The following is a 26,422-nucleotide window of genomic DNA, read 5'->3' as shown; positions in this document are numbered from 1 at the left end:
ATACAAGTAAACTAATTATAGCACTTTAGTGAGAAATTAAAGCCTTTGAAATATCCAACTGAATTCTTTGATACATCAATCCAATTTTGGATTTGTGTCGGCCTTCTACATCAGGAACATCATCCAGTGCCTGTTTTAATGAATAGGAGAAAATGGAGCAGATAATAGGGGGGAGGAGACACAGAGAAAGGAGGAAATGTCTTTCAACAGCAAATATTCAACAATTTTCTACAACTTATGAGATGCTTTAGGTGAGGGTCCATCCAAGATTACCTTACTCCTAGCCTGACTTTGAGTTTTTAATCAATTTCTTTTCCATCCATACATAGAATGATTATTCTAATGGATTATTGAGACACGTCGTCATATCTAGTAGAGAATAATAATAATAAAAAAAGGATTAGAGTGTGAATTTAAATCAGCCCCTTGAATCATTGGTTCAAGGGACCTGGAATGTCCCTTGAACCAATGTCTACAAGGGAAAAATGTATTAAATAAGTCTGGCTGTCCTGTATGTCAGACGGAGAAATTGAGTCAGACATAGAATACACCTTGAACTGATGTCTTTATTCATGGGAGGAATAATTATTTCATTGCACTCCACAACCACATTTCATGAACAGTTTCACTGTGAAATCTATTAAAGGTGTAGTACGAAAAAAGTTGAGCAAAAGGTCACCAAGCGACTGTATTTGGAAACGTCCTCAAACAAAAAAAAACAAAAAAAAAAAAAATATGGCCGGGAAAATATTTAAGTCAACTCTGCAAAAAGAATTTAATACTGAAAGTAGGTAACACAGGACAATGATAAAAGATCTTCCCAATATGAGAAATTGCAGTATCTTGCTTTAAGTACTTTTGGTTATTCATACTTAGCAAAAAAAAGTACCAACTTGTGACACATGGCAAGAAAATGCAGTTAAATGTAAAGAAAACAAAAAAAAAGAAGAAAAAGATGACAACCCCGGTCAGATTTAAATAAGCGCTTTGCTAGCAACTAATTGTTAAATCTCAATGACGTATTTACATCTATTCACTAGAATATAAAGCAAAACAAAATAAGAAAAATAAACGTGTGGGGAAGAGTTCATTTGGCTCACCTCACAATACAGTCAAGCTTTAGGTGTGTGGATTTACAAAGGAGTGCGGAAGTCAAAAATGTAGGCTTGGATTTTTTGGATCCAGTCGATGTGCTCAGACATCTGCCAATCTGGAATCATTTATCGTCCTTACCTTATCTAAAAAAAACAACAAACAAAAGCAAAAAAACCAAAAAAAAAACAAAAAACAACTGCATCTCTCCAGACTACAGTAAACTTAGTTGACCCCTGAGTTTCTAATGCAAAACTAGTGTATGAAATACCTCATTACAGTGTTTCTTAGTGCAAGCCAGCAATATGCTCGATTAAACAGAGGTATATTAGGATAGCACCCAAGCTGACAAGATTCCCCAGAAACTGTTATTCTGCCAAATCACAACCACCACCACAGCAGGTGATGTTTGTCCTGTGTCCTTGTGAAAACTAGCAGTTCAAATGCTTGAATTTGTATTACATCTATAAACATGTTTTTCATAGAAAATATAAATAATATCCCTGAATGAAACAGATTCACAGCATTTTATTGTTGAGGACTCCAGTGCTACTACCATAACTTGGCCATCGAGTGTCCCCAACGCGTCCAGTAAACGTCCCGTCTTCCCTGTGAAGCCTCCAGCCGCGCTTTCATTCGCTGTCGCGGTAATTAACGGTCCGCTTGCCTCGGTTCCGAGTGTTGACGCGTCTCTGTGGTTCGCTGTCCTCCTCTGAGATGCGTTGATGGCGCCGCAGACTGAGCTTGCAGCTCGTGGGCCTTTCCGTTCGCGTGCGACTTCTCCTCTTTGGACTGCTGTGGGACCCTGAGCTGGAAAAGGAGTTTTCAGAGGCTGAAAACATCGGCTTGCTTTCCGAGTCTGAGCTGTGTTTGTTGCTGCTGTAGCTCTCCTTCCGTTTAGGCTTTGGCTGCCTAAGGCTTTTCCTCCTCCTGTTTGACTGAACGTCCTCCTCCTCTCCTTCCTCCTCTCTGGAGTCAGAGTGGGATGAAGTGTCACTCTCTTTGTCATCTTGCTTGGATTCCCTTTTAAAGCTCTTGGAGGAGCCTGACCTGCTGTTGCTATTGCTGTTGTTTAGAGGCTCCTTCTGCGAGTCTTCCTCCTCGTCCTCGGAGTCTGAGGTGTAAATCCGTTTCCTCTTGGAAGTGACCTGATTCTTTCCTTCACTGGGAGACGTTCTCCTGGACACTCTTGTGTTGTACCCCTCTTCCCTCGACTCCAACTCTCTCTTGTTGCCGTTTCTTTGCCTCCGCTGGTTTTCTCCCGTCACATCTTCCTCGGAAAGAGAGTTGTCAACTATGTATTTCTTTTTGGGTAGAGCGCGAAGGTTCAGCCGTCTCTTTGACGCGTCATCGGAATGATCCAACTCTTCGTCTGACGATCCAGTGGAGCGTTTCCTCCACGACTTCCTCCGGGGTTTGTACTCATCAGAGCTTTCCGAAGCCGACGTGGAATGAGGCCTTTTGGTTTTGCTTCTCGTTAGTTTCCTTACATCAAGGTCAGACCCATCGCTGGAGGGACTTCTTTCCAACTCCGCTTTCTTCGTCCCTTTCTTCTGTGGGCTTGATCGTTTTGGAGGAGGATCGCTGACTTCATCGGATTCCCCACCATCCAATGTTTTTGTTGAGGCAGATTTTTGTTTGTCTTGGCTTTTTGATGCTGACACTTTACTTTTTTTCTTCGAGTCCCTTTGGAATGATTCTTTATCTGTCCTTCCGTTTTGTTGAGGCCGTTTTTTGGCACAGTACTCTTCATCTGAACTTACAGGAGTTTTATTCCGTGTGGTTTGGCGCTCATTGCTCTCCTCCGCCTCCTCCTCGCTTGCAATCCTACTTCTTCCAGCAGTGCTTCTAGACGGTTTGTGAGACAGAGGTATCTGGTCTTCCTCCTCCTTTGCAGTTTGTTCTTGCTCAGAGTTGCTCTCAAATTTATTTTTTCCACTGTGTCCGTTCACTTGTGACAACGTATCTGTAGGGGGGGGGGGGGGGAAGAAGTCATGAAACTGATTATAAAAACATGCAGTAATGTAAAAATGAAAAATTAGTCACCATTTCTTCTTGTTTTGGCAGTGTGTTTGGTTTTCTTGTTAACTCCATTCTGTTTAATCTGGGAAGAGGATGAAACTTCGCTCCCAGTGTCGTCTTCCTCACCCACGGATTCGCTGTCAGATTCCTTAGTATTCTGGGAACCTAGGAATGTTTTAAGAACACCAAACAGTAAAGCTCCACCCTTAATTAGCACAAAACAGTAAAAGTCTAAATTTATGTATATTTCCCAGCGATGTTCTAGACTTTAAAATATTTGCTTACCTTCCGTTGACAACTCTCCGTCCGACTCAGAGCTGCTCTGGATCACCGCAGTACGTTTGCCAGTACGAGACGTGTGGCGGAGCCATCTGCTGCTGCTGCCGCTTCTCGGCTTCCTCTCTTCCTCTTCGTAGTCTTCATCGGATGCCTCCAGTTGTTTCATCTTACTGACAGCGGCTCTCGCAGTTTTTCTCTTGAGGAACCTGGGAACGGTCACCTCTTCTTCCCGGTCCGAGTCATGGGAGGAGGCTCGGTCAGAGTTGCGTTGATGGCGCCTTTCTCGACGTGACGCCCTGCTGCTGTGGCCGTTCATTTCTGCTCTGCCTTCTGAAAAAGAGCCATTCGGAATATCGAAGGCTGTTAACACCTGCCTTTCCATGTCTTTCCATGCAGAGAAGTAACATTAAATTACAATTTTCTGACAACGAGAGCCTTTTGGTCTCTTGTTACACGTCTCACCTGCTCTTGTTCCGTCTCTGGCGGTTCTGTTTCTGGTCTGCCGTGTGCTTCTGCCGGTATACTGATGGTCCGAAGACTTGGAGGAAACATCTCCGTCTTCTTCATCCTCTCCTTCACTCTCGCATTCTTCCTCCTCATCTTCACTGTCACTCTTAGCAGCTAGCCACAAAACAAATTTTCAAAGTTAATTTGTTTAATATATGACTTAAAGACAAACCTTGTCATTTACTTTATGTCATCTGGGCGAAGTTTACTCCTGACCTTTTTGCTTCTTCTTCTTCTTCTTGGAAGTTTTGCTTCTTGTAACTCTGGCTTTGTGTCTGCTTTGATGACGCTTTGAAGACGCTGGACGCGTCTCCTCGTCATCTGAATCACTCTGTTCATTCTCGCTTTCAGACTCTGCCAAAAAAACAAAAAAAACTTAAGTTTTGAGAATCAATCAGCATAACCAAGATAATACAATTTTCTCAACTGTGAAAAACGCAGGTATTGTATATGTAGCTGTAAGTCTGCCTTTTCCGCTTTCCAAAGTAAGACTCTTGCTCTTTGCATCAATAATTGCAGAGGTGACTGCAGACACATCCCCATCAAAGTAAAGAAAATAAGGACTTGTGGGTCAAAATATTTAAGTTGCACTTCCAATATGTGGCCTAGAAGCATCAAAAGCAGAATATAATGCTAATCTGCGTATAAGGTTTATATTTCAGCTGCTGTTATAAAACCAATGTTGAAGCAAAGTTTGCTTGTACCTGCTGTGGATGAGGCAGCTTTGGAGCCGGAGTCGTCCTCTGAGGAGCTTAGACCTGAGCTTCTGCCTCGACTCCGCCTCGCTCTCTCAGGAACAGACACTTTGGCTGAGGTAGATTTTGTTATGGACATTGACTCCGATTTTTCCTGAGTTTTAACAGCGGACCTTTTGTGACTGGTGGGGCGAAAGGGGAGAGAAACATTTAGTAGTTTGACATCCAGCTGTTACAGTAACTACAATATGACAAAGACACTAGCACGGCACGGGAAATCCAGCCATTATTTTCTCAGTAGGATTCACTGCATACTTTGATTCTGCCTTTGTCTCAGCCTTTTGGTTTTACTTTAGACTACACATTTTAAAAGTCTACTTTCTATAAAACTTCCTGTTTTTACCTTATTTTTCAGACATTCAAAAGACTATCAAGGGTGTGACTGATGGTGCATATTTTTGTACCTAAAGTCAACTCTTTTAGTTGTGCGCACACACATACAATGTTGTTTTCAATACCTGAACACATGCAGAATGTGCAGTCGGTAATGAAAACAGACCAGACAACCCAATGTTCGTTTATTCAATAATTTAGCAGCAGAAAGGGTTTTTGAACTGAAAATGCGTATTTTGTCAACATATAGTTTTTGATCTAAGTGCGATTAATTACAGATCTTGACATTGTTACTATTTTTTTTTTTTAATTTTAAAACTGAGTGACACCACTGGAGATGAGATAACACAGTGGTACTGCTGAAGCAAATAGAAAAACGTACCAAACAGTGCCTTAGAAATGGATGTCATATTTATACATAATGCAATGTTTTTATTTTTGTTATTGAACCATGATCTACATGATCTAGAAACAGAAAATGACTGACTGAGGTAGGACTTAAAAAGGAAACCCAGTTGTAACGAGCACAGCATTCAGAATCCATAGCGTGTTGAATTTATCAGCCAACCACAGACGAGGCAAGACAAACCTTGTTGTGGCTGAGGACTGATCCTGCTGCTGCATTTTCTTGCGAAACCTTTGACTGCGGCGCAGCCGGTCACTGCTTTTGACGGCAGTTTTGTACTCTGATATGATTGTTCTGATCTGCTCCTCAAAGAAGGCAGAGAGTCGCAAGGTCATGCTGTAGATCTAAAAGGAAGTAGACGGTTAAAGAAAATCACTGACTCGGTAAATTTATCTCAAATGTGACGCCAGAAGAGATAAACACTCCCTCCCCAAGCAGCAATTATCGCCTACCTTGGAGCGTTTGTTGGGCGTGTAAGCCTTAGCATTGGCAAATATTAAGCGCGTGTCTTTGCACAGCTCTATAGGGTTTTCATAGCGATCTTCCTCCAGAGTCCTTTTCACTGTGCCAAAGTCCATTGGAGTATCGATAATGTCAAGATAATCCTGGAAACATAAGCAAGACATGACTTGGAAGGCCTTCAAAGCTTAGAATAAAACCTGGAGTTGTTTGGATTTGCAGTCTCTGCACTTACAGGATAGTTCTCAGGATCCACAGGCTGTCTGAACGGTTCTGAGTCTTCACATTCAAATATATAGTTGACTAGATGCCTACAATGCTCCTTCCAAGAATCTCGGTCTGGCAAGACCTCCACTGAGTGCTGCACAGATTAACAAATAGAGATTAACGTTGTTAAAGACTTCATGATATCTCTTACTTTCTAGAGAAATTATCTCCACCCTTCACCCAGAAAATGCAAATTTTATAATTATGTCTGTTTTAAAATCTGTGAAAAGATAACTGTTCTCTCTCTTTCAATTTCCTGTAAAGGCAGTTAAAATTTCAATTTAATAAACTAAATTTTAGAAAAGTGTCTTCTAGTAACTTGAACAGAAATTGTTGGAATTAATTAAAGTCTTTAATTCAGGGTCAGAGTTTTAGAAAAGAAAATGATCAAAAACTCTGAGCTGTGCATTAATGTAAGGATGTGCTGTGTTCTGCATGAAGTCAGTGTTGGTTTTTCTTGTTTACCTGACGTAGTCTATGTCCTGAGGATGTGCCTGGTGCTTCCATTTCTTCTTCCTGAAGAGAGCCAGAGTTAGTCAATATGATCATTTACAATCAATTTCAAATAATTTTTTTTTTTTTTATAAAAATCAAGTCAACAATAAATAAAAGTGATTCAATTTCGATTCAATGGCTTGCATTCACCGGGGAATCATCATTCAAAGCCGCTGTACCTCTAAGTGAAGCTGGCCGTTTTATCTCGAGCGTGCCACAGCATTAATATAAACAGTCGTTAAAGGTAACAACTTCTCTATTATTTCGGCTCGCAGGGAAGCTAGGGTAATTTTACAAAGTGCTTTTATGAGAAAGACTGTTTCTGAAAACACATAAAATATAAAAACTGCTCAGGTTGCCACATTGTGAAAAAGCTACAGCCAACATCAACCCTTTCCAATGAGACCTGATCAAACCTGCAGCATTTCAACATCTTTGTAAAACAAAAGACTTGTTTGTTTTTTTTCACTGAACTATTATTCTCGCTCATTATTCTTTGAAGACTTGCCTCATCATCATCGTCCATCTCCTCCACAGCACTGTAGATCTCCAAAATATCCGTGCAGCTTGGATTACTAGAAAAACACAACATGAAAATATGCAAAATATATTGAGCCTATAAAGTGTCACCAATTGACCATTCAAAAAATAAAAAACAAACAATCTGAAGAGAACATGCAACAGATCTTACTTGACAAATTTCTGGAGAACGCTTGAGATGATTTTTGCAGAGTGGGCAATCTTGCTTCTTGGCTCATTGAAAGTGCGGGCGTTATGTGCAATATACCTGGCTTCCCAAACTAATGCAGAGAGGCGCCTGTCAAGCGCAGAGGGGGAGCGTATGCAGCTTAGTACAAAACGTAATTTATTCAGATTTCAATAGACTGAAACAAAACAACCTTTGCTGATTATGAGGTGGATGGAGTGAAACATGACTGGAGGAGCACACCTGTAAAACCTGTTGATGAGCCGCAGTCTGATTGTGCCCAGATCGGTGGGATAGGCGATCACTGTGCAGTAGGTGGGATACTGGATTAAGTCTACCGGACCAGAAAACGGAGCTGCAATCTCTGCATTAAAAGCACAAAGAAAGGTAGATCAGTGCAATTACTAAGAAGGCAGCTTAAAAAGCCAACAAAGAACATCAGACACTTCATCTTGTTTGGCATACGCACCGAGAGTAATGAGCTGCTCGATACCGGCGATGATGCGATCACACTCCTCGTCCCTGCTCCTCTCGCCCCACTCCCCTGGTACAGGTTTGTACATCAGCTCTTTCATCTCCTCCGCTGTCGCAGGGATACCTCCTCCATCTGTGTCTGGGGGCTGGGCTGCAAAGCAACAGCAGAGATGAGATTAGAAATCTGTCGTCAGGGGCCGCGAGCAAAACAGTGTGAACAGACGACTTTCTGAAAATACTTGAGCTGGGATTACCGTCGTCCTGTATAGGCTCCACGTCCCATGGACTGAGCTTTTCGGTTTCTCCATTGTCCCATCTATTGAAAACAAACATTTACGCAGAAATCAGCACCATTTAGCAGCATTTAAAAAGCTAAAAATGACTCTTCTAAACCTTCTGCTATAAGACCACAGAGTTCTGGACAAGTACAGACGTTTTCCTGGCTTTTGCCACTTAGACAATAATGACATACAATAAAATAATAGAGTCATAAAAGCTACATCATAATATGCAAAGTTAAAAAATGCAACATCCTATCTTGAAGCGCAGATTTTAAGACTTGAATATGATTTTAAAAACGTGTAAGTGTGTATGCAAAAGGTGCCACCGTCACTCCACAAAAACAAGTTTCTTACTTCCAAAATTGAACCATTATTACTTTCCCTACCACTGATTACCCATTAAAAATGTCAAAGTAATTATTATGCTTTGATTGGACATCATGGCAGTTATTTTTCCCACCTGACTTTGAAGCACTGAAAGAGGCTATCTGGGTATTCCGGCTGGTAGGGCTCCTGACAGACGATGGTCCCAAACCACCAGGCATCGTCGATCACTGAGCGAAACCTGTCATCTACCATAGAAGAAGAAAAACAGAAGTGAAAAATTCTGACTATTTTCTACATTTAACAATTCAACAGTTAATCACGAACATAACTAACCCCACAGCACCTGGTAACATTTACTTCTTGATATGTTTTAAAGTTTGACTGAAATAACTGAAATAAGACTAAACAAAATTCAATCGATTTAGAAAAGATTACACTAAAAGGAGAACTTACTTGGCTGCCAGTTCCTACGGAGCGCCTCGTCATAACTCTGCCTCAACACCAGAAAATCGATCACATCCGGCATGTCGTGGTACCTAGAGAAAAAAACCCCCAAAAGAAAACGGTCAAATAAAGAGAATTTTTAAACGGACTATGATATTTTGTCATTAGTATTAATCTTTACAATTGTACAACTAATGTGCATTCATGAAATTCAACATGAGCCGCATACTTGATAGAAAATGACTTGTCTGTGATTTTCTTGGTGCCGTGGTCGATAAGAGTCAGCTTCAGACAGCAGAGCGTTGGAGGGCAAACTTCATATTTAATACCAGTGATCTTCACAAACTCTTGGTCCTGGAAAACATGAAGGTTTTCACTTAATCGGTTCAGTTTAATGAGAACCTCAGCAACTTTGGTAAGACATGGACACAATTAGTGGCCTTTTAATATGCTTCTCTGAACACGATTTATGTGTTTTACCCGCAGCTCCATTTTTTTCCAAGGCTGTTTTTCCAGATTGATGGGATAGAGCTCACTGCGACTCACAGCGTCTACATAGGCCTCATGGCCCTGGCGGAAGTAGATCACCTGGGAGAAACACAAGATTTAATGCCTATGAAGACTAGCAGCATATTATATCAACTTTGTGGTAACTTGTGGTGAAAATAGTAGTGAAAAGCATTTTAAAGGCCTGATACCTCGTCGCCCATCTGTGGAACAAAAGGAGACTTCCTGGGAATGACATCGGTGATCCACGCCGACGGCCTGAACTCGTTTGACACTTCTCTGTTAATCGATGGTCGGGGCTTTGGACGCTGATTGGAGCACAACAGGTAAACCATTTAGAGATTTCAAGATCTTGCTTAATGTCAATTAAAACAGCATCAACGCAAATTAATCTATTTAGATCCCGACAGCAGCAGCGGTAAACTCACCCGGGGTGACTTGGCTTTGGCTTTCTTAGCTTTCTCTTTGCTTTTCTTCACAGGTTTCTCCTCCTCCTCCTCACTTTGCTGCTTCTCCTCCTCTTCCTCATTGTCTTCCTCCTCCTCTTCCTCTGAGCTGCTGAGTCTGCGCCTCACTCGCTTACGTGACGACAGCGGAGTGGAGGGCTGCAGGTTTATGCCGGCATCTGCTGTCCAGTCAGAGTACTCGCTGGATGTATGGCTGCCCAATCAGAACATGAAACATTTTCAATTGGTAACAGCGACAGGAGGGGCCTCAAAGAGCCATCTGAGATGACAATGGTCTAAAACAAAGGAGTTGAAGAAAAGTATCCTTCTAGCAATTGGTAGAAAAGAGCAGAAGGAATCATACTTAGAGCTGTCACTGGTCCACTCTTCTTCTTCATTGGAGGTATCCAGTTCACTGCCATCAATGTCATTGTCCTGGGAAGAAAAAAAGGCAAAAGGTTCAAAATAAACTGCAACCAAAGAGATGTGTGTCATATCTATACAAACTGACAAGATGAGTGACAGTGAATTACCTCAGTGTGAATATCTGAACTAGCCGTCTCCTCGCCTTCTTCACATGAGAACTCAATAAGATCTGAGGAACCTCTGCGGCTGTGAACTCGCTTTGCAGTCGAAGGTTCCTCGTCTGAATCATCCTGAGGACGGATGGAACCGAGTCAGCACCAAGAAACACCAACAGATCGACTGCTGAACAGGATAAACCAACTACAACACAATTTAATCTCAACAAAATGTTTTTTGGCGCATCGGCACATCCATCAGTGTGTAATTAACATACATACCGTGTTTCACTCAGTGATAAAGGTGCTAAAATAAATTGGATTTCAGTAATATTCAAATTTATTTAATTGTTCTGTATTACTAAAGAAACACGTCTTAATTCAGAAATGTTCTGCTATGCCATGGGGAAGACTTCTGACTTAACAGTCGTCCAGTCACAAATGCTGAAGAGTCTGAATGTTCACAGAGGGATGTATCCAAGAGTATTCATAGATCACTGAGTGGAAGAAAAACATCTTAGTAATAGATGCTAAAGCGAGGCTTGGCTGGAGGCTCAATCAAAGTCTGTTCATCACATTTATATAACAAATAAAAATACATTAGGAGAAAGACACCAGCTCCCCTCAGAACCCTGCAAGAATAAGCGTCTTAGACAACGGATGGATGAAAATGTATTACAGACTGTATGTAATAAATCTTAATCTACAAGTTTTATTCTTTGAAACTAATAATGAAATTGCAGAGAAGCTCTTCTTCAAAAAATGGCTAAAATTGAGAAAAAAGCAGCAAAGCAGCAGCAGACGTACCCGAAAGCTGCCGTAGATAATCCGTCTTTTCTTTGTGTTGTACAGGAAAACCTCCTCATCTCCTCTGGCTGTGCGAACATCCTCCTGGTTCCTGAAACATTTTACACATTGGTTATTTTTTTGAGAACATTTATGATAAAGGTAACAAAAATAGCCATTTACTACCAGATAGAAACCAACTTCAACTTATGGGTCTCTTTCGTATTAATACAAATTGAAACCTACAAAAATTTGAATTTAGCCTAAAATACCTTTTATGCCACAGAAGATTATAAAATCTGTATCCTTGGCTAAAGTGGGACTATAAAGTCCTTTACATTTCAAGTTGTACGTTAACCAAGTCACCAAGAAGACCTTTATGGGACTTTGACTAAAATAAAGATCTTGTCTTTATTTTAGGTTGAATTGTTTCACCTGTAGTTGCTAGCTGCTAGTTCAGGAACCACCACCCTGCGCCTCCACGCCTGCAGGTCTCTTTCGGTGGCCATCTGACTGCGAGGAGCGTTTTGGTGCATCTGCCTCACACCCTCCACCTGGCCACTTCGTCTCAGACCCACATTAGGAGGTGACTGCACATCTGCTCGCTCATTCACAGACACTGGGTGGATGGGGGTGGGGGAGAAAAAGGAAAATCCATTAACAAAATTCAAGGACACAGATATAAAACGATGCAGAGGAATATGGCTGCTACCTCTGCGTGGAGTACTTGGTGCAGGTGCCAACACCGGACCTTCTGGTCTGGCTTCAGGAGCTGGTGGTGCTTCTGTCCCGACCTGGTTCTGCCGGTCCTGTTGTTCCTGCAGCTGTCGGATCGCCTCGTCCAGAAGGCTGCTGCGTCTCACTGAAACCTCCTCAGGTTCTGCCGTCTGCTGGCTGATCACCTGCTCCACCACCTCGCCATCACCTGAAGAGAAGACACGGGACGATCAAGAACAGTTGTAAGTCATATGGGTGCCTTCAGATGAATCATTAGAAGTTGATTTCTCAGTCAAAATAAAAATAAAAGCATATGCTTCGATATAATGTTTTCTGTAAAGATGAGAAAAGCTCCAGCCTTACTAGTGGCTACATATCCCAGCTGAGGAACCAGATGTTCAGCAGCGATGTTCTCCCTGCCCGGAACGAGACGCTGGTATCTGGAAACAAGTCGAATGTTTTGTGAGGAAAAGACAAAAACGGAAAAAAAAAACAAGTGGCATCAGTAAAAATTCTCAATCTATAAATGGAACACAGTAGGAAAGTAAAAGCTAAGTGTTTTTTTTTTTCCAATCTGGAACAAGAGGTCTAAAATATAAGAATATAGCAACAGAGGAGCTTCATGTGTCCCTTTGCAACTTTGTGACAATGAAAGACTTGATGCTAAATTTAAATGATTGCCAACTTATTAGGGGATCAACTCCGTAATTGTCTGAAGGCAGGCACTGGACATTTTTCAACCAATGTGTTCCTGATCAGCGAACGACCAGAATGGTTGGAACGAAGTCAGTAAACTTCAAAGCCTAAGTCAATAGATTCCATGAGTTTGTTGAAAAGCTCATGTTTGACAATTTCTAAATAAATGTGACTTAAATAAGTCTCACCGGGGTATAAGTTCATTCCTCCTTGACTGATGCGACTTAATCACCGTTTAGAGTCCAGAATATCAGGTAACAATTTTTGATTAATATCTTACTACAGGAAATTTATTGTCATTTTTAAAGAACGAAAAAAAAAAAACTACCGTACTAAAATTGGCATTTGGCATTGTGTTTAAAAAAAAACATTAGTTTGTTCTTAATTATCTAAATCAAAATTAATAACGTTCATTGTGGACGATACAGAGAGTTGTGGAGTTGTCCTTTACAGTCTGATACCTGGGTGGATGGGGGTTTCCATCTACATCGACCAAGAACGGAGGGGGCATCAGATGGGGAGCTTGCTGTGTTTGCTCATCCAACACAAAGCCATTGGCATCTCGAATCAGTGGCCTGTAATCTGTGTGGAAGAACACCTGGTCTGGAAGCTGTGGAAACCAAGGGAAGAATTATTTAAATAAATAAAAAACAACAACTTTTTTTTCACTTTAATATGCAGTAGACATTCCCCCCCCCCCCCTAATAACTACTTCTCTCTATCAAACATGTATGAAAGATTTGTCTTCTGTGTCAAAAAGATTTATAAACCAGTCATTTTCTCAATCTATTTTTCTTGCCTTTTCGTACGGTTTGGAGCTGCCAAAGCCAAAGATGAGCAGATGGCCGTGCGAGTCTGTGCAGGCAAACCGCTGACCATCAGGAGTGAATTTGCAGTCAAAAACGGCTCCATGACCCTGACCCTCAATCTGGAATAAGAAAAACAAAGTACTTGAAAGGAGACCACGACAAGTGTTTTTTACCCCCTCCGAGTAAAAGAATAAACGATGTGTGAATAAACTTGATTAAGAAACAACATTACACTGATGTAAATGGTTGAAAGCCCCAACAAATGATCTACTAAATCAAGAACTCTGCTCTCAGCCTGCCATCATTTGTCACGATTAGCTTCAAGGTAAATTCTAAATAATTTAATTGCACTGTTTTACTGTTGTCTTTCACAATCTGTAAGGATTCCGTCCTGCTTGTGCATAATGTGTGTGTGTGTGTGTGTGTGTGTGTGTGTACCATGTTGAAGTAATGCCGGGTGTTTTTTCCTCGTTGCAGATCCCAGATGAAGACGTTCCCGTCGTGGCCAGCAGACAGGATGATCCTAGCATCAAAGGGGTGAGGTTCGAGGACAAACACCTCAGCTTCATGGCCCTGAAAACAACATCAGTAGGATTTATTAACTTCATTTGAGAATAATAATGGAAATAATTAGCACTGGGTTTCTTCACTGAGCAAGACAAATCTTGTGTGCATGTACTTTTAGGATATGTAGCAGCTGTCCTGTGTAGGAGTTCCACACTTTGAGGAGATGGTTGTTAACAGCCGTGACGACTGTATTGTCATGGCGATCCCACGCAACCATGGTTACTTTGGGCTTAAAGTAGTTTTCCTCTTCGCTTGTTGGTTCAGCACTAATAAGAAAAAGAAATTATGATAAATTGGTGCCAAAAACAGTCCAACTCATTAACTCAACTAACACTTTCAGTCTGTATCTAATGGTAATTTAAGCAGAGTTTCCCCATAACACTGCTGCAGTACGTATACTGGGACCTGTTTTTGTTCAACTGAAGCATTTCTCTTTCATCTTGCTCAAAATCTATTTGGTTGCTCGGCTCTTCTTAGTGATAAAAGAGACATCCTTTTTCCTTGTGGCAGAAAACAATCTGGCAGATTGGTCACGTAGTTAGACTGTGTAACTTATTAGAGCTACTTCAGCTCTGTACATATTTGAATGAACTAATCAATCAGCTGGTGATCAGTTAGGTTTTCCAAGATTAGCTCTGATCGCTGGGTCAAATGCAGCATTAAATTTGTCTCTACTCACAGCCAACAGAAGCTTAGATGAACACCGTAACGCTTCAGGAATATTTTTGTTTAGTAAAAATTGATTAAAGTTTGGAAACGTGTTTGGGTACATTCTTGTAATTCCTTTTAGGGGTGCATCAATTGCAGTTTTCTGGCTCATCAAAAGCCTAATTTGCTGATTCAGATTTTTGCTTTTTTTTTGTCTGAAATGTTGCTAAATAATAGCAAGAAAGTTGCTGAGTTGGCAACAGTTGTTAATTGCAAACGCACAGACGTGATCTGGTGGGTTAGCATGACAGTCAAACCTATTTCACATGAGAGCAAAAGAGGACAGTGGTTGATTTTTAGACCTTTGCTCAGGTAGATAGGTCTGGAATACAATGGGTTTCACATGTAGGTATCAGCCGATCACCAATCTCCCAAAATTAAGGAAATGGATGCTGAGACATTGAGTGGCTGATTTCGGCTGGTCGATAAATTGGTGCACCCTTAGTTCCTCTATCGTCTTTTGGATTTCAAACTACTTCTTCCAACAACTAACCTGAAAGATATTTTCCATCTTATGTGTTACAGCTGTCCAACAGAAGACCAAAATACATGTGGAAAAAGGAATTTTCAGCGTACACCATAGTTTTATATTACACAATCAGTAAGCAAACATCAATTTCACAAAGAGAAATTGATGTTTTAAGCTTTATGTTAAGAAATTAATGTTTCGAGCCCTTACCCAGGAAGAGTTGCAGACATGTTGAGTAGGATGCATCTCCAGCGCTGCCGCTGATGCAGCTTCCAGATTCGAGCCGTTCCATCTCGACTTCCGCTTACAAACCTGAGACAGAACACAGTTTCCATTGCACAATTAACTCACTACTGACTAAATACAAATAAACGGTGTAATAGTAAATACACATACCTTTCACCTGAGTGGGAGAACTGGATGCTGTCCACTTTATCCTAAAAAGAAGCCAAAAAAAAAAAAAAAACTTGTATTGTCAATGGTTATAAATTTAAATGTTACATGTAAATACCAGGTTTACATGTAAGAAGGTATTGGTATATGGTAGAAAAGTGAAGCCTGCTAACCGTGTGCTCATGGAGCTCTGATATCTTCTCTGGACTCCCGCTTCCCAGGTAGTATATTCTAATGACATCATCTGTGCTTCCTGTTGCCAAGAACATCCCACCTGAAAATAAGATCATTTTGTGATAAGTTTCAAGTTTTCCCAAAGCTAATGAATTCCCACTTAGGTAACTGTTGGAGAGGAAAAATTAGTAGTAGGATCCATAAAACTCAGTGTGAAACACTTTAAGCATTTGCTCATGCTTGAAGAAATCTTCACCTGGACTGAACGAGGAGCACACAGTCTGGACCCCTGGCCTTGGCCGCTCTGTAAACTTGTGTGGCCGATCGCTTTAGGGAGAACAGAGAAAAATGTTGGCAAGTTTACACAAACAGTGATGGTTAATCTTCACTGAAAAGGACAGACAAGTGACAGAAAGGGTCAGAATCATCCTCATCATGTAGGGGTCAAGGAATATGTGGCACAAGCCGTCTCATCAGGATCCATCCACATGTCTGCATTTCACACACATCACTTGGCATTTTTTTTAGGTTTATCTTCACATCTTATCGGTTCAGCTAATTTATAAATTCCCTAGTATCTACTGTACATCATAGACTTTATTTTAAGATACAAACTATAAGTGGAAAAAGCTGAATTTTTCCATTCTTGCTTTTCCAGAGTTAAAACAGTCCCCAAACACAAAAATCCTTAAATACTAAAGGCAAGATTCTTGAGATTTAGGAAAAAGTTATTTTTATTTTTCTCTTTAAATAATAATTTAAAAAAAGGCAAATGACCTGCAATTTCTCTTGTTAAAACATTCTGGTGTGGGCGAGTGTCAGTAAGTTACTTTGAAATCAACATATTTGAAAACAAAATGATATATAAAATTCATTAACTCTTGTACAACCATCTACATTATGCAGTTTTCAGTGTTAATTTTTTTTCCCTTCTTCCTTCATTTAAAAAAAAAAAAAAAAAAAAAGACTTAATCCTAATCATTTCTAAGCTTATTTTTACCTCTATCCTGCTAAAAGAAGCCATGCTGACCTGAAGTTGATGTTGTTGACGTCCCACTGCCAGAAGCAGACAGTAGCATCCGTTCCAGTGGACAGCATGTAACGTTTGGAGCCCTTGGCAAAAGGTGAAAACTAACAACAAAAGAAATGCGGGTAGGTGTAATGAATACTCAAGTTATTTTATGCAGAGAAACTTCCTCAATATAGAGGGTTGAACATTAACGTCCCACAAAGCTCGGGTGGAAAAAACCCCCACTGAAAAATACAGTCTCAGGTCATCAGAGATGAGCATAAAGTTTATTTCGCTTTCTGGAGGTGAGTATCTCATTTCATAAAACTGGAAGACCTGACAATAATCACAGCACCCAACTCCTTACAAAACTTACCTTCAAAATTTGGCTCATAAACACAAACAAAAAGACTTTTTGTTTACTTGTTAAATATGAGGATCAGGGCTTCTGCATTTGGTTAAGTTTTTACACCCGTAACTCCAGAGGAAGTGAAAGCTGAGGGGAGCTGGTTTTCAAATAAAACAAGACCTCAACTGACCTGCTCAATCAAGAAACATATGTTGCATGGTGAAAAGACTCTACTCTCTGACTAACAGGGTATATTGGTATGTTATATTGACAGACTTCAATCTATATGAAGTCAACCTATTCAGTCATATGTGGGTGACATTTCATTACTGCATAGTGCATAGTACGATTAAATAAAAAGGCATTTCACAAGTTACAGACAAAAATAAAATTCTAGATATGTTGTAGTCTCATGCAATCAAACAATACCTGAATGTCTTCAAATAACTTTTACATATGCTATAACTGAACTGAGTTGTGGGGTTTTACTAAACAAAACATGGTTTGCAATGCTCTATAAAGTAGTGTGATGTTTGTTTTATTTCTACAAGATCTTTTTATTTTAGCACATTGATTGCTAACACAATCAATATGCAGAAACCTGTAACTTATTTATCTGGTTGTAGTTCCCAGAAAAAAAATTCCTCTAAAATATTTGGTTCATATCCGATTCATCTCACAAAGATTTGTTCTGACACTATGTCAAAAATAATTACAGTGAGAAGCATGTGTCAATTTATTTTCCTTTAACAGATGAAGAGCAACACCAAGATAAGTTGCACTGTTGCTTCTGTAAAAAGAATAAAATCAAAGCCTTGGAATAAAAAAAATGAACAGAAAATTAGGTATTGACTACATTCCAATCTCTCTGCTTTGGCAGGATGACAGCAAGTTCTAATCTTTAACAATCTAATATAGCTATATCGCCCCCCCATGACCCTGGTGGAAAAAACAAAAACACTGCGTAGGCAGGTCAGCTGCAGCAGTGAAGCAAGAGAACAGTCAGACTTGCAAATAAATACACCCGACCAATAAAAAGCAGTTTGCACAAACATAAAATAAATGTCAACTTGTTGAGAACGCAATTCTTTACCCTGTCTGACTGAAGCACATGAAATGCCAACGTACGAGTTGGTGAAATGTGTGAACATTTTCCAACTTTTGCTTATTGGAGAACCTGATCTAAAGAAACTTAACGTTCACCAGGAGATCGGCCAGAATGTAGCAACCAGGCTCCTTCTGATCAGAGAGAAAACAAGCAGCAACACAACAGCTGACAGAGACCAGACTGAGTGCAACAATAAAGGCATTCTGCCACATCTTATGTAACCAGGAATAATCTAAACAAATATATGCCTTCAAACTGTATGAAGTTATATGAAATTTGTGTTATTTTGTTTTATTTATATGTCAATATAATCCGTAGTTATGTTCTTTAAGTCTAAATCACACTGGTTTCTTACAGCACAAACATTAAATCCTAAAAATATTTTTCTTTTTAAAAATCATGTCTTAAGATGTCTGAGCTTTATTTGCTCGATACAAGAGGTTCCTTTTAGGACTCAGTTTTAGGACTCCACTTTAGCCTGAAGAACCATTTCAACAGAAGTAGCTTTCACTGAATCATCGTAGTGTGCATTGTACTTAAAAAAATGTTCTGACCCATTTTGCCTTTCTCTTCTTCAGCTTTCAAGTCTAACCCCGTTCTCTGACGGAACGCAGGCATAGTGCAATGTTCCAGGTGAGCCATCTCAAGAGGCAAACCAGTGAGAATTAACAGACCTAGCAGGAACAGTTCTAATACAGTCTCAAAAGCATTACAAAACATCAACTAGATATTAAAAATGCTTCAACCTATCTAACCTGCCCTCCTCTCATCTTTACAATGGCAGAAAGTCCCACATTGATAAATAACAGGATGTTTTTATTGCTACCCATTTCTTTACCTGAAGGGAGGTAATGGATCCACTGTGTCCCTGCAGCACCGCCATAGGAGCACAGGTACGAAGGCACCACACACGGATGGTCTTGTCACAGCTTCCAGCAGCAATTAGTGTGTTTTCATAGTTGACAGCCAAGTCTGTGATTTCTGCAGAGTGTCCTCTCAATGTTGAGTGAAGCCTTCCATCGAGCGAAGACCAAATCTTCACCAAACAATCATCTGAGCCCTTAAAAGACAAGTTATTTTTGCTTCAGGACACGAGGTAAAATAGAGATCAGGTAAGATTGTAGCAGCACACCACAACATGCATTAGGGATGTCTTGAGAAAGAACTATTTTAAACGGTTGATATCGGAGTCCCAGATTAAACATGACTTCCAATACATGTACTGCAGTGCAAAATCCAAACACGTCCTTCATGAAGACATTGGTTTTCCTTCACAATTTTCATCTATTTTTTGTAACCTTTACAGTCACCTTCACAGTAAAAGAGGGAGTGTATTGGATGTTTCAGCTTTCTGTCAAGCGAGTGTCTATTTTCAAATATCACTCGACGGGAAAGACGAATCCTGTAGATGTAGAGCGAACACCCCATAAACAGAAGCAAGCCATGGCTGTTCTGCTGTTATTACCTGTCACTTCGCTGCTCTTGCAAAGAAATTTCCCCATTGTGGGACAATAAAAGGATATTTCTAGTTCTATTAGCCCTCGACGCAGCTGTCTGAAGGTTGATTTCCAACCTTGGCACCTCTGCTGCAGTTCCATCCCCAAATCCTAGTCTATCTCTCTTTCTTTGCCCTTTTCCTCTTGAAATAAATATCACTGGTCTCAAAAAAATAAATAAATAAATAAATAAATAACTAACTAACAAAAACAAAAAAATTTATCCCCCAAAAATTTTCTGTTTGTGATAGAGCTGTACCGAGAGCAGCCAAAACAAAGTAAACTACATTTTACGAGCGTTTAAAGCAAAACCCTAACTTTTTAAAGCAGGAGAATTGCTTTTGCTGTACGTTTGTTCACACATGTTCAATTGGAACCGGAATAAAATGTTACAAGTAAAATTGGTCATATGAAAGCATGCTTGGAAATAAAGCACTTGAAACTGATATGCATAAAAGCGTTGCCTCAAGAGAGAGGAGAGCTCACTGAAAGATGCAGCTGTACATGTGGAGCCAGATACAATTAGAAACATAAGGAAGTCCCACGCAAACTCCAGTGAGAGTTTGAACAACTGGTAGATATAAAGAGGCAGAAGTGTACGGTATGTAGTTTTCATCTACATACCATTGGTATTTAATACAGTACGATATGGGGACTTGTATCTGTCACCAACCTTTCTCCCGATTGGACATCCCTAATGTAGAAAACAGTCAGGCTGCCAATATTTTATCAGTTAGGACGAGTTTTTTCTTATTTTTATTTTTTTATATTGTTGTGTTTTAATGTACAGCACTTTGTATCAGCTGTGGTTGTTTTAAAGTGCTTTATAAATAAAGTTGATATGGTATGGTACGAGTGCTGAGTGGTCCCATCTTACTGTGAAGATCCTGAGACCGGTTCGATCAAATGCGATACAATACACTGCAGACAGATGTCCCAGGATCCGCCTATGCAGACGCATGTGCTCATATGTGCTGACAGGACAGATGGAGCTGAAACGTTGCACTCCAGTCAGCTCCCTCCCTCGATGTACCTTCACTGTTAATAAAACACACCGGAGCACAGAGATAGAAATTGTAAGAGTTGATAAAGTGCTGACATTATGAGTCTCATTCAACATGTGCTGGTATGTTGAGCTATTAGATGAGTGAGAACCTCCACACAACTGATGGCCTACCACCTTAAGATGTACACTGATTTCATAGACTGAAGATATTCCTAATGCAACAAACATCAGTGGCAATAATTTTCAGTTTCACAACAGATTCTGAAAGTAGTGCATTGTGCCTCCAAACCAAACAGCTTGTCACAGTCCAACCAAGTGAACAAAATTCTGTTTCACATATAAACTAAGATGGCATTGTTGTCAAGCTCAAAAGTTTTTGTTACAAATTATTAAGCTATGGCTCAGGCCCCAAGTTCTTAACCAAACACACAGTGGGTCTGATGAATGTTACAGTACGGTGTGCAAACAGTTTGTTTATACTTATTCATATTTGCCTGAGAAAGAAAATAAAAAAATATCTGCATTAAAAAGTGTGGAGGGAGACACATGCTCAGAACCCGTAAATAGTAACTTCATACGTGTAAACACCCCAAATATCCTAGAGTCACATAGAGGCATTACTTTTCTCATAGCAGGATAGGTTTCAGAGCTGAACACTGCTACAAACAGGTTTGACGAGAATCAATGTGGCGCTGCACAGAAAATAAGGCCCTCAATGCACAAAAGATTAGAAACTCTGTAACATCAGGGAATCTTGCCACTAAATCAAATGGAACAAATTTTATGTCATAATCATGGCGCAACATTTCATCACGTAATAAAGGTGGCTTTATTGTGGCAGACAAACAACAGTGAGCTTAAAATAAAACAGCCCTACAATGAAACCATCATCAAAATATTAAACTTCAAAGTACCACAAATAAATGAATCACAAAATCACAGCAGATGAATGGAACACCTCTAAGCAAATATGCTACTAGTTAGTTTCATTTGCCACACCACTGGGACTTACCCGGATGTGGAGGTTGCTTCTGGTTCAAAGGCCTCTCTGGTGGTCTGCCCCGATGAAGGGCTGCATATGATGAAGCTTTGAGCTGCACACTGTCACAGTCTGAAAATCAGAAACAAACAGTTCATGATGTGAGTGGAGCAGATGTCTCGGTATCACTCCTCACAAATACACAAATGAAAAAACAACTGCTGAACAATCTCTGCTTGAACAAATGTTTTATGGAAACAAATTGAACTTCTCATGCGGTCTAAAGTAACAAAAACGCTGTCTCACATTCCTGAGCAGAAAAATATGCAAAGCCTGTACCTTTCGCAGTCCGAAGCATGGACTGCTTTCCAGACCCCAGGAGAGAGTGCACACCTGGGACACACGATGGGACCTCTTTATCGAGCAGTGGTCCAATTTGCTTACATATCTGTAGCAAATGGTCGGGTGCAACATGTCTGTTGGCAGCAACCTGTCAGGGCAAACACAACAAGAGCAGTGACTTTTCACTATTCTACTAGGAGCATATTTCCATAATTCTGTTGAATTTAAGTGTAAACTCTATAAGCAAGTCCCATACTTGTACCAAACACTGTCTTACAATTGCTTATACATGGCGTACAGCTGCAAACTTGACTGACATAGGACCAGGTCCTCTTACCAGACCGCATTGAGTTGGTTGGGGACTAGCTGTATAAGATGTGTGTAGTTTTTGTTTTCATAAAATTGAAAAAAATATTTGTTCGGCTCCTGTTTAGATCAACCTTTATTCACTATTGTCTGATATTACCTGCAGTAAATATTACCAGTGGGAACAGCTTACATAACTTTACCCATCCAAAGCTATAGCTACATGTCTTTGTGAGTTGCAACAATAGTTCAAGCTTTGTTTTCCATAAATCCCAATTCTTATTTACATAGCATCATAATAAATGTTATCCCAAGCCTCTTTACATGGGGTATCTACAAACATCCTGAATTTACAGACACCCTGTTTCAATAAAAAATAAATGCAATTTCTATGAAAATATTACATTTATACAGTACAAATGCAATCAAAGAGATAAATTATAAATAATTTATGTGTTTTAGATCACTCTTAGTTATAATATAATGGACTAAAACTCAATCTGTAATGCCAAGCGATAAAAATTTTTTTTTTTAAAAAGTTATCTTATAGAACCTAGTCAATTGAGTCACTGATAAAATATCTTCAAACCTACTCTGGCACTTACTCAGTTTTGAGTTTGAACCTGGATTTATTCATCCCAAAGGGAAATTAAATAAAATCCTGATGAAATAGCCAATTTATTGTTAAATTATTGAAAAGCAAGGCTGTCTACATGCATTATTTATTTCAAGCTCCTTGTTAGTATTGCTTCCAAAACCATTTCCTGCCAACATGTGCAGCACAGATGCATGGATTTTTGGAAGATAAACATAAGTGTGCTATGGGTCTATACAAATGTTTTCAACATTTTTTAACTACATTGTTTACCAATACTTTTAATGGATCTATAAGATTTGTTTATCTCAAATATCTCAACATTGGAAACAAATAAACCTTAGCATTTTTAAATAAGACTATTGTCTCTTGTTAAATAATCAAAAAAATCATACCAAAAGCTTTCTCCAGTATTATAGACGTTTAATTTGTGCCTGGAGTCTGCATTATAACAAGTTTGGTGTCAGACAAAGTATTTTTTTTTTCATGCACTTCTCACCCCTTGTTCCTCAAGGCGTGGTTTGTATGCAAATATTCTCTTTCTTTAAAGAACCAATCACAGCGCAGGTCACATGCAAAATAACGCAGAGACAAAGAAACTCGGCTTGTGATTGGCTGAGAAAGCAGTCTCAGCAAAGCGACAAGCCGAACAACCCACCCTAACTGCAATACGACAGCTGGTACAAAAAACATTAAACTCCCATCCTAATGTCGGTTTTTGGTAGACCATTCAAAAGTTAACCATAAACAGTTAAGGTTTTCCGAACAAGTTAGGTTTTACAGTTCATTAAAAGTTAAAGATCTACATCAGCGGTTCAGATGGAAACCGAACAAAGACCGTAAACAAGCACAGAGCGTGCAGCCCCCCCTGTCACAAGACAATAACAAGCATCGGCACTGAACTTGAAATCACAAAGTTAAATCTTACCACATCTTCGTATGTTCTAGGGTGTTCATTTCCCAGCCAGTCCAATCTTCCCGGTAAGAGCTGTCGAAAACAGTTTATCAAAGATGAGTTACTTTAAAAATTGAAGCAGGTACACGCGTCTTAAAACCGGATGATGTCAAATGAGTGGGACGTAACGGGATATTAAAAAGTCCAAAGAGTTCACCAAGTTTATAAGCACAGAGTCAGCCTACAGCGAAGCAGCTAGTTAGCAGTTACCTAGCAAGCAGAGACAACCAAAATACAGACCTGATATTCTTCGAGTTCACTTGCTAGGACCTGGGGAGGAATTGAAATGCAATCCAGATTAGGGTCCCTGTATATTAACTATAATCAAGTGCTCGTCAACTATGTCGAAATACAACAAAGTGTGCCAGTGAAAGCACGCCAGCTCACCTCAGCCGCTCTCCGACACGGACCCGTTGTTAGGAAACGAGAAATCAAGTAATAGAGCTCTGAAACGGAACAGTGAGTACATTAACAGCCCGGAAATCAGTCCAAGAATCAATTAGCACGAGCGATATTGGTGTAAATCAAGCCATCAATTGGGGTTTACTTCTGCGGCTTACCCGACTCAAGGAGCGAAATGTTCCGACTTTTGGCCATGGAAACGGCCGTGATTTGGAGAGGTGGAGTGATCTTCAGACTAACTTTGTTGCTAAAGAAAAATCAGATATATTTATTTAATTTCGGTTACACGTCGCTGACACCCCTCCACGGTTGCTCCCGCTTTCTATTCAGCCTGTTTGCAGTCGCCATTGGAAGGATGAGGCCTCGGCTATACAACTTACTTCCGCCACGGCGGAGTAACACAGGAAAAAGGGGGCAGGGAGGGAGGAGCACTCCAGCAACAAAAGACACCACCGCGCGTTAGCTTGGTGGCTAGCCACAGTTATATTACATCATTGTAAAAATACAGAACTACATTCGACAAATTGTTTTTATAATTTCAAAGGACAACACACATTTTAAAATTGATAAACACAGTGCTATTAATGTTACGCCCTCCCCCTTTTCTGGTAGCAAGGTCGTGAGTTGTGCATGTGACGTCACCGATAACGGTTGCCAGCTCACTTCATCAAAATATACATTTCTTATGTCAAACCAGTGAACACGAGACTTAATATCAAATGAAGTGTGAATACATTGTGTTCTAAAAATAAATTAATAAATGCTACAAGCTTGTCGTTTTTAGCTTTAGCTCTGTATATTTAAAAAATGTTTTCCTATTCATTTATTTTTGTTAATTTTGATTACTGTGGCTTGCAGTTAAAAAAAAGCTCCTAACATTAAAGTAAAAAACAAAACGTTAAAATAAAAAATGAAACTACTCATACATGCATAACACATCGTAATGTTTTCCAATTTATTTGTTGGTTTTAATGATTTTGACTATTAATGATTTTGGAGTGAGGTGCAACTCACCTCACCCCAAATTAAAGTAAAACAGAAATTTTGAATTTTCCAGAAGAACAGAGTCACTTAAACCAAGCCTCTATAGAGGACTTATCTGTTGCCAAACGAACTTGTCTGTTCACAGAATGCTGTATGCAGGAAAAAGAGAAATAGAAAGTTGAGAGGAATAAAAAATAGAAAAAATGCCCCAGTGCAGCTTTGAAAAGTTTAAAACGTTCTGTGCTCTAAGGACAGCAGCCGAACTTGATGCTTCATATGGATATTTATCTGTTGACATGCGGTGTAACTGTCAGATACTTTGTGCTCACTCCACAACTGAACAAAGAATATCAGCTGTATTTTCCTGGGTTAAAGAGAATAAGAACTGGAGCGTTTCCCACTGGTTCAAAGCCACTGAAATTTGTATTTTCATTAGCTATAAGCAATATTCATCAAAGCAAAAGAACATCAATGCTTGAATAAAAAAAAAAATACAGATTATTTGACTTTGTGAAACAAGTAGAATTTTTCAATGATTTTGTTTTACCATATCTGTGTAATATAATCTTGGTTCTTTGTCTTCTATTTGAACTCTTGAAATGAATTAAATTTTAAGATTAAAACACTTGTTGAGAATAGGCGCCATACAAAAAAACTCAACTGAATATTTAGCTTCAGTTAGGCCAGGACACATGAAAGTAAGAAGGCTGATATTTTGCCTTACATATTAAAACCCAATTTTATATTTTTTTAATCTTCACTAATAAAATTCAATGGAAACTAGTTCACCCATTTTAAAGTAATTTTTATACTTTAAGTAAAAGAAGGTGCATAAATGTTATTTCTTTGTGGATTTTCTTGAACTCGCATAGTTTTTGTTAAATGTGCCACAAACGTTTAGTCATCAAGAGCTCCTGACTTCATTCTGTCTGGATATTTGACAACTTTTCTAAGCAGAAATGATTAGAAATTTTAAGTAATGATCATTTCGTTCTTGGTTACTTCAGTCCACGTTAACAAAAACCTAACTTCACTGTTGAGTGACAATGGATTTATGACATCTTTCAGTTTTTGGCCAGTTTAACAAATATTAGTTAGGGTCTTTCCTGAGCAACCTACCTTCCTTTCTGCCAGAGTAAGAATTTGGGTTAAATGACTGAAAATTGAGCCCAGTTGGGAAAATTATTCTATATACATATAAAAATAGATTTTGAAGGCTAGAAGGTCTCTGAGAAAACTTAACCTTAGACC

At 39.5% G+C, this 26,422-nt stretch overlaps 1 protein-coding gene across 1 annotated transcript; it reads right to left on the bottom strand.

Annotated features, from left to right (window-relative positions):
• Positions 1 to 548: 548 nt before the first annotated feature.
• brwd1 (bromodomain and WD repeat domain containing 1) lies at positions 549 to 24,801 on the bottom strand. The gene is made up of 44 exons (XM_008425269.3): positions 24,346 to 24,801; positions 24,173 to 24,231; positions 24,026 to 24,055; positions 23,759 to 23,818; positions 21,927 to 22,077; positions 21,621 to 21,719; positions 20,480 to 20,640; positions 18,945 to 19,166; positions 16,671 to 16,771; positions 15,897 to 15,967; positions 15,640 to 15,740; positions 15,470 to 15,510; positions 15,284 to 15,385; positions 14,009 to 14,162; positions 13,768 to 13,902; positions 13,320 to 13,448; positions 12,982 to 13,130; positions 12,188 to 12,264; positions 11,820 to 12,032; positions 11,543 to 11,726; positions 11,129 to 11,219; positions 10,334 to 10,456; positions 10,165 to 10,235; positions 9,783 to 10,014; positions 9,546 to 9,662; positions 9,328 to 9,435; positions 9,077 to 9,201; positions 8,857 to 8,939; positions 8,537 to 8,648; positions 8,050 to 8,111; positions 7,791 to 7,946; positions 7,565 to 7,685; positions 7,307 to 7,432; positions 7,124 to 7,190; positions 6,586 to 6,636; positions 6,089 to 6,214; positions 5,847 to 5,999; positions 5,578 to 5,738; positions 4,605 to 4,777; positions 4,117 to 4,254; positions 3,856 to 4,014; positions 3,400 to 3,723; positions 3,139 to 3,279; positions 549 to 3,058 (listed from the first exon to the last, which is right to left on the bottom strand). The coding sequence occupies exons 1-44, from the start codon at positions 24,380 to 24,382 to the stop codon at positions 1,725 to 1,727; spliced, it is 6,630 nt and encodes a 2,209-aa protein (XP_008423491.1). The 5' UTR covers positions 24,383 to 24,801; the 3' UTR covers positions 549 to 1,724.
• Between the last annotated feature and the right edge of the window lie 1,621 nt (positions 24,802 to 26,422).

This window comes from Poecilia reticulata, chromosome 13 (assembly GCF_904066995.2).
Source record: "Poecilia reticulata chromosome 13, P_reticulata-male-v2, whole genome shotgun sequence".
NCBI lineage: Eukaryota > Metazoa > Chordata > Actinopteri > Cyprinodontiformes > Poeciliidae > Poecilia > Poecilia reticulata.
The sequence above is the reverse complement of the archived record's forward strand: the minus strand, read 5'-3'. Positions and strand labels throughout refer to the sequence as shown.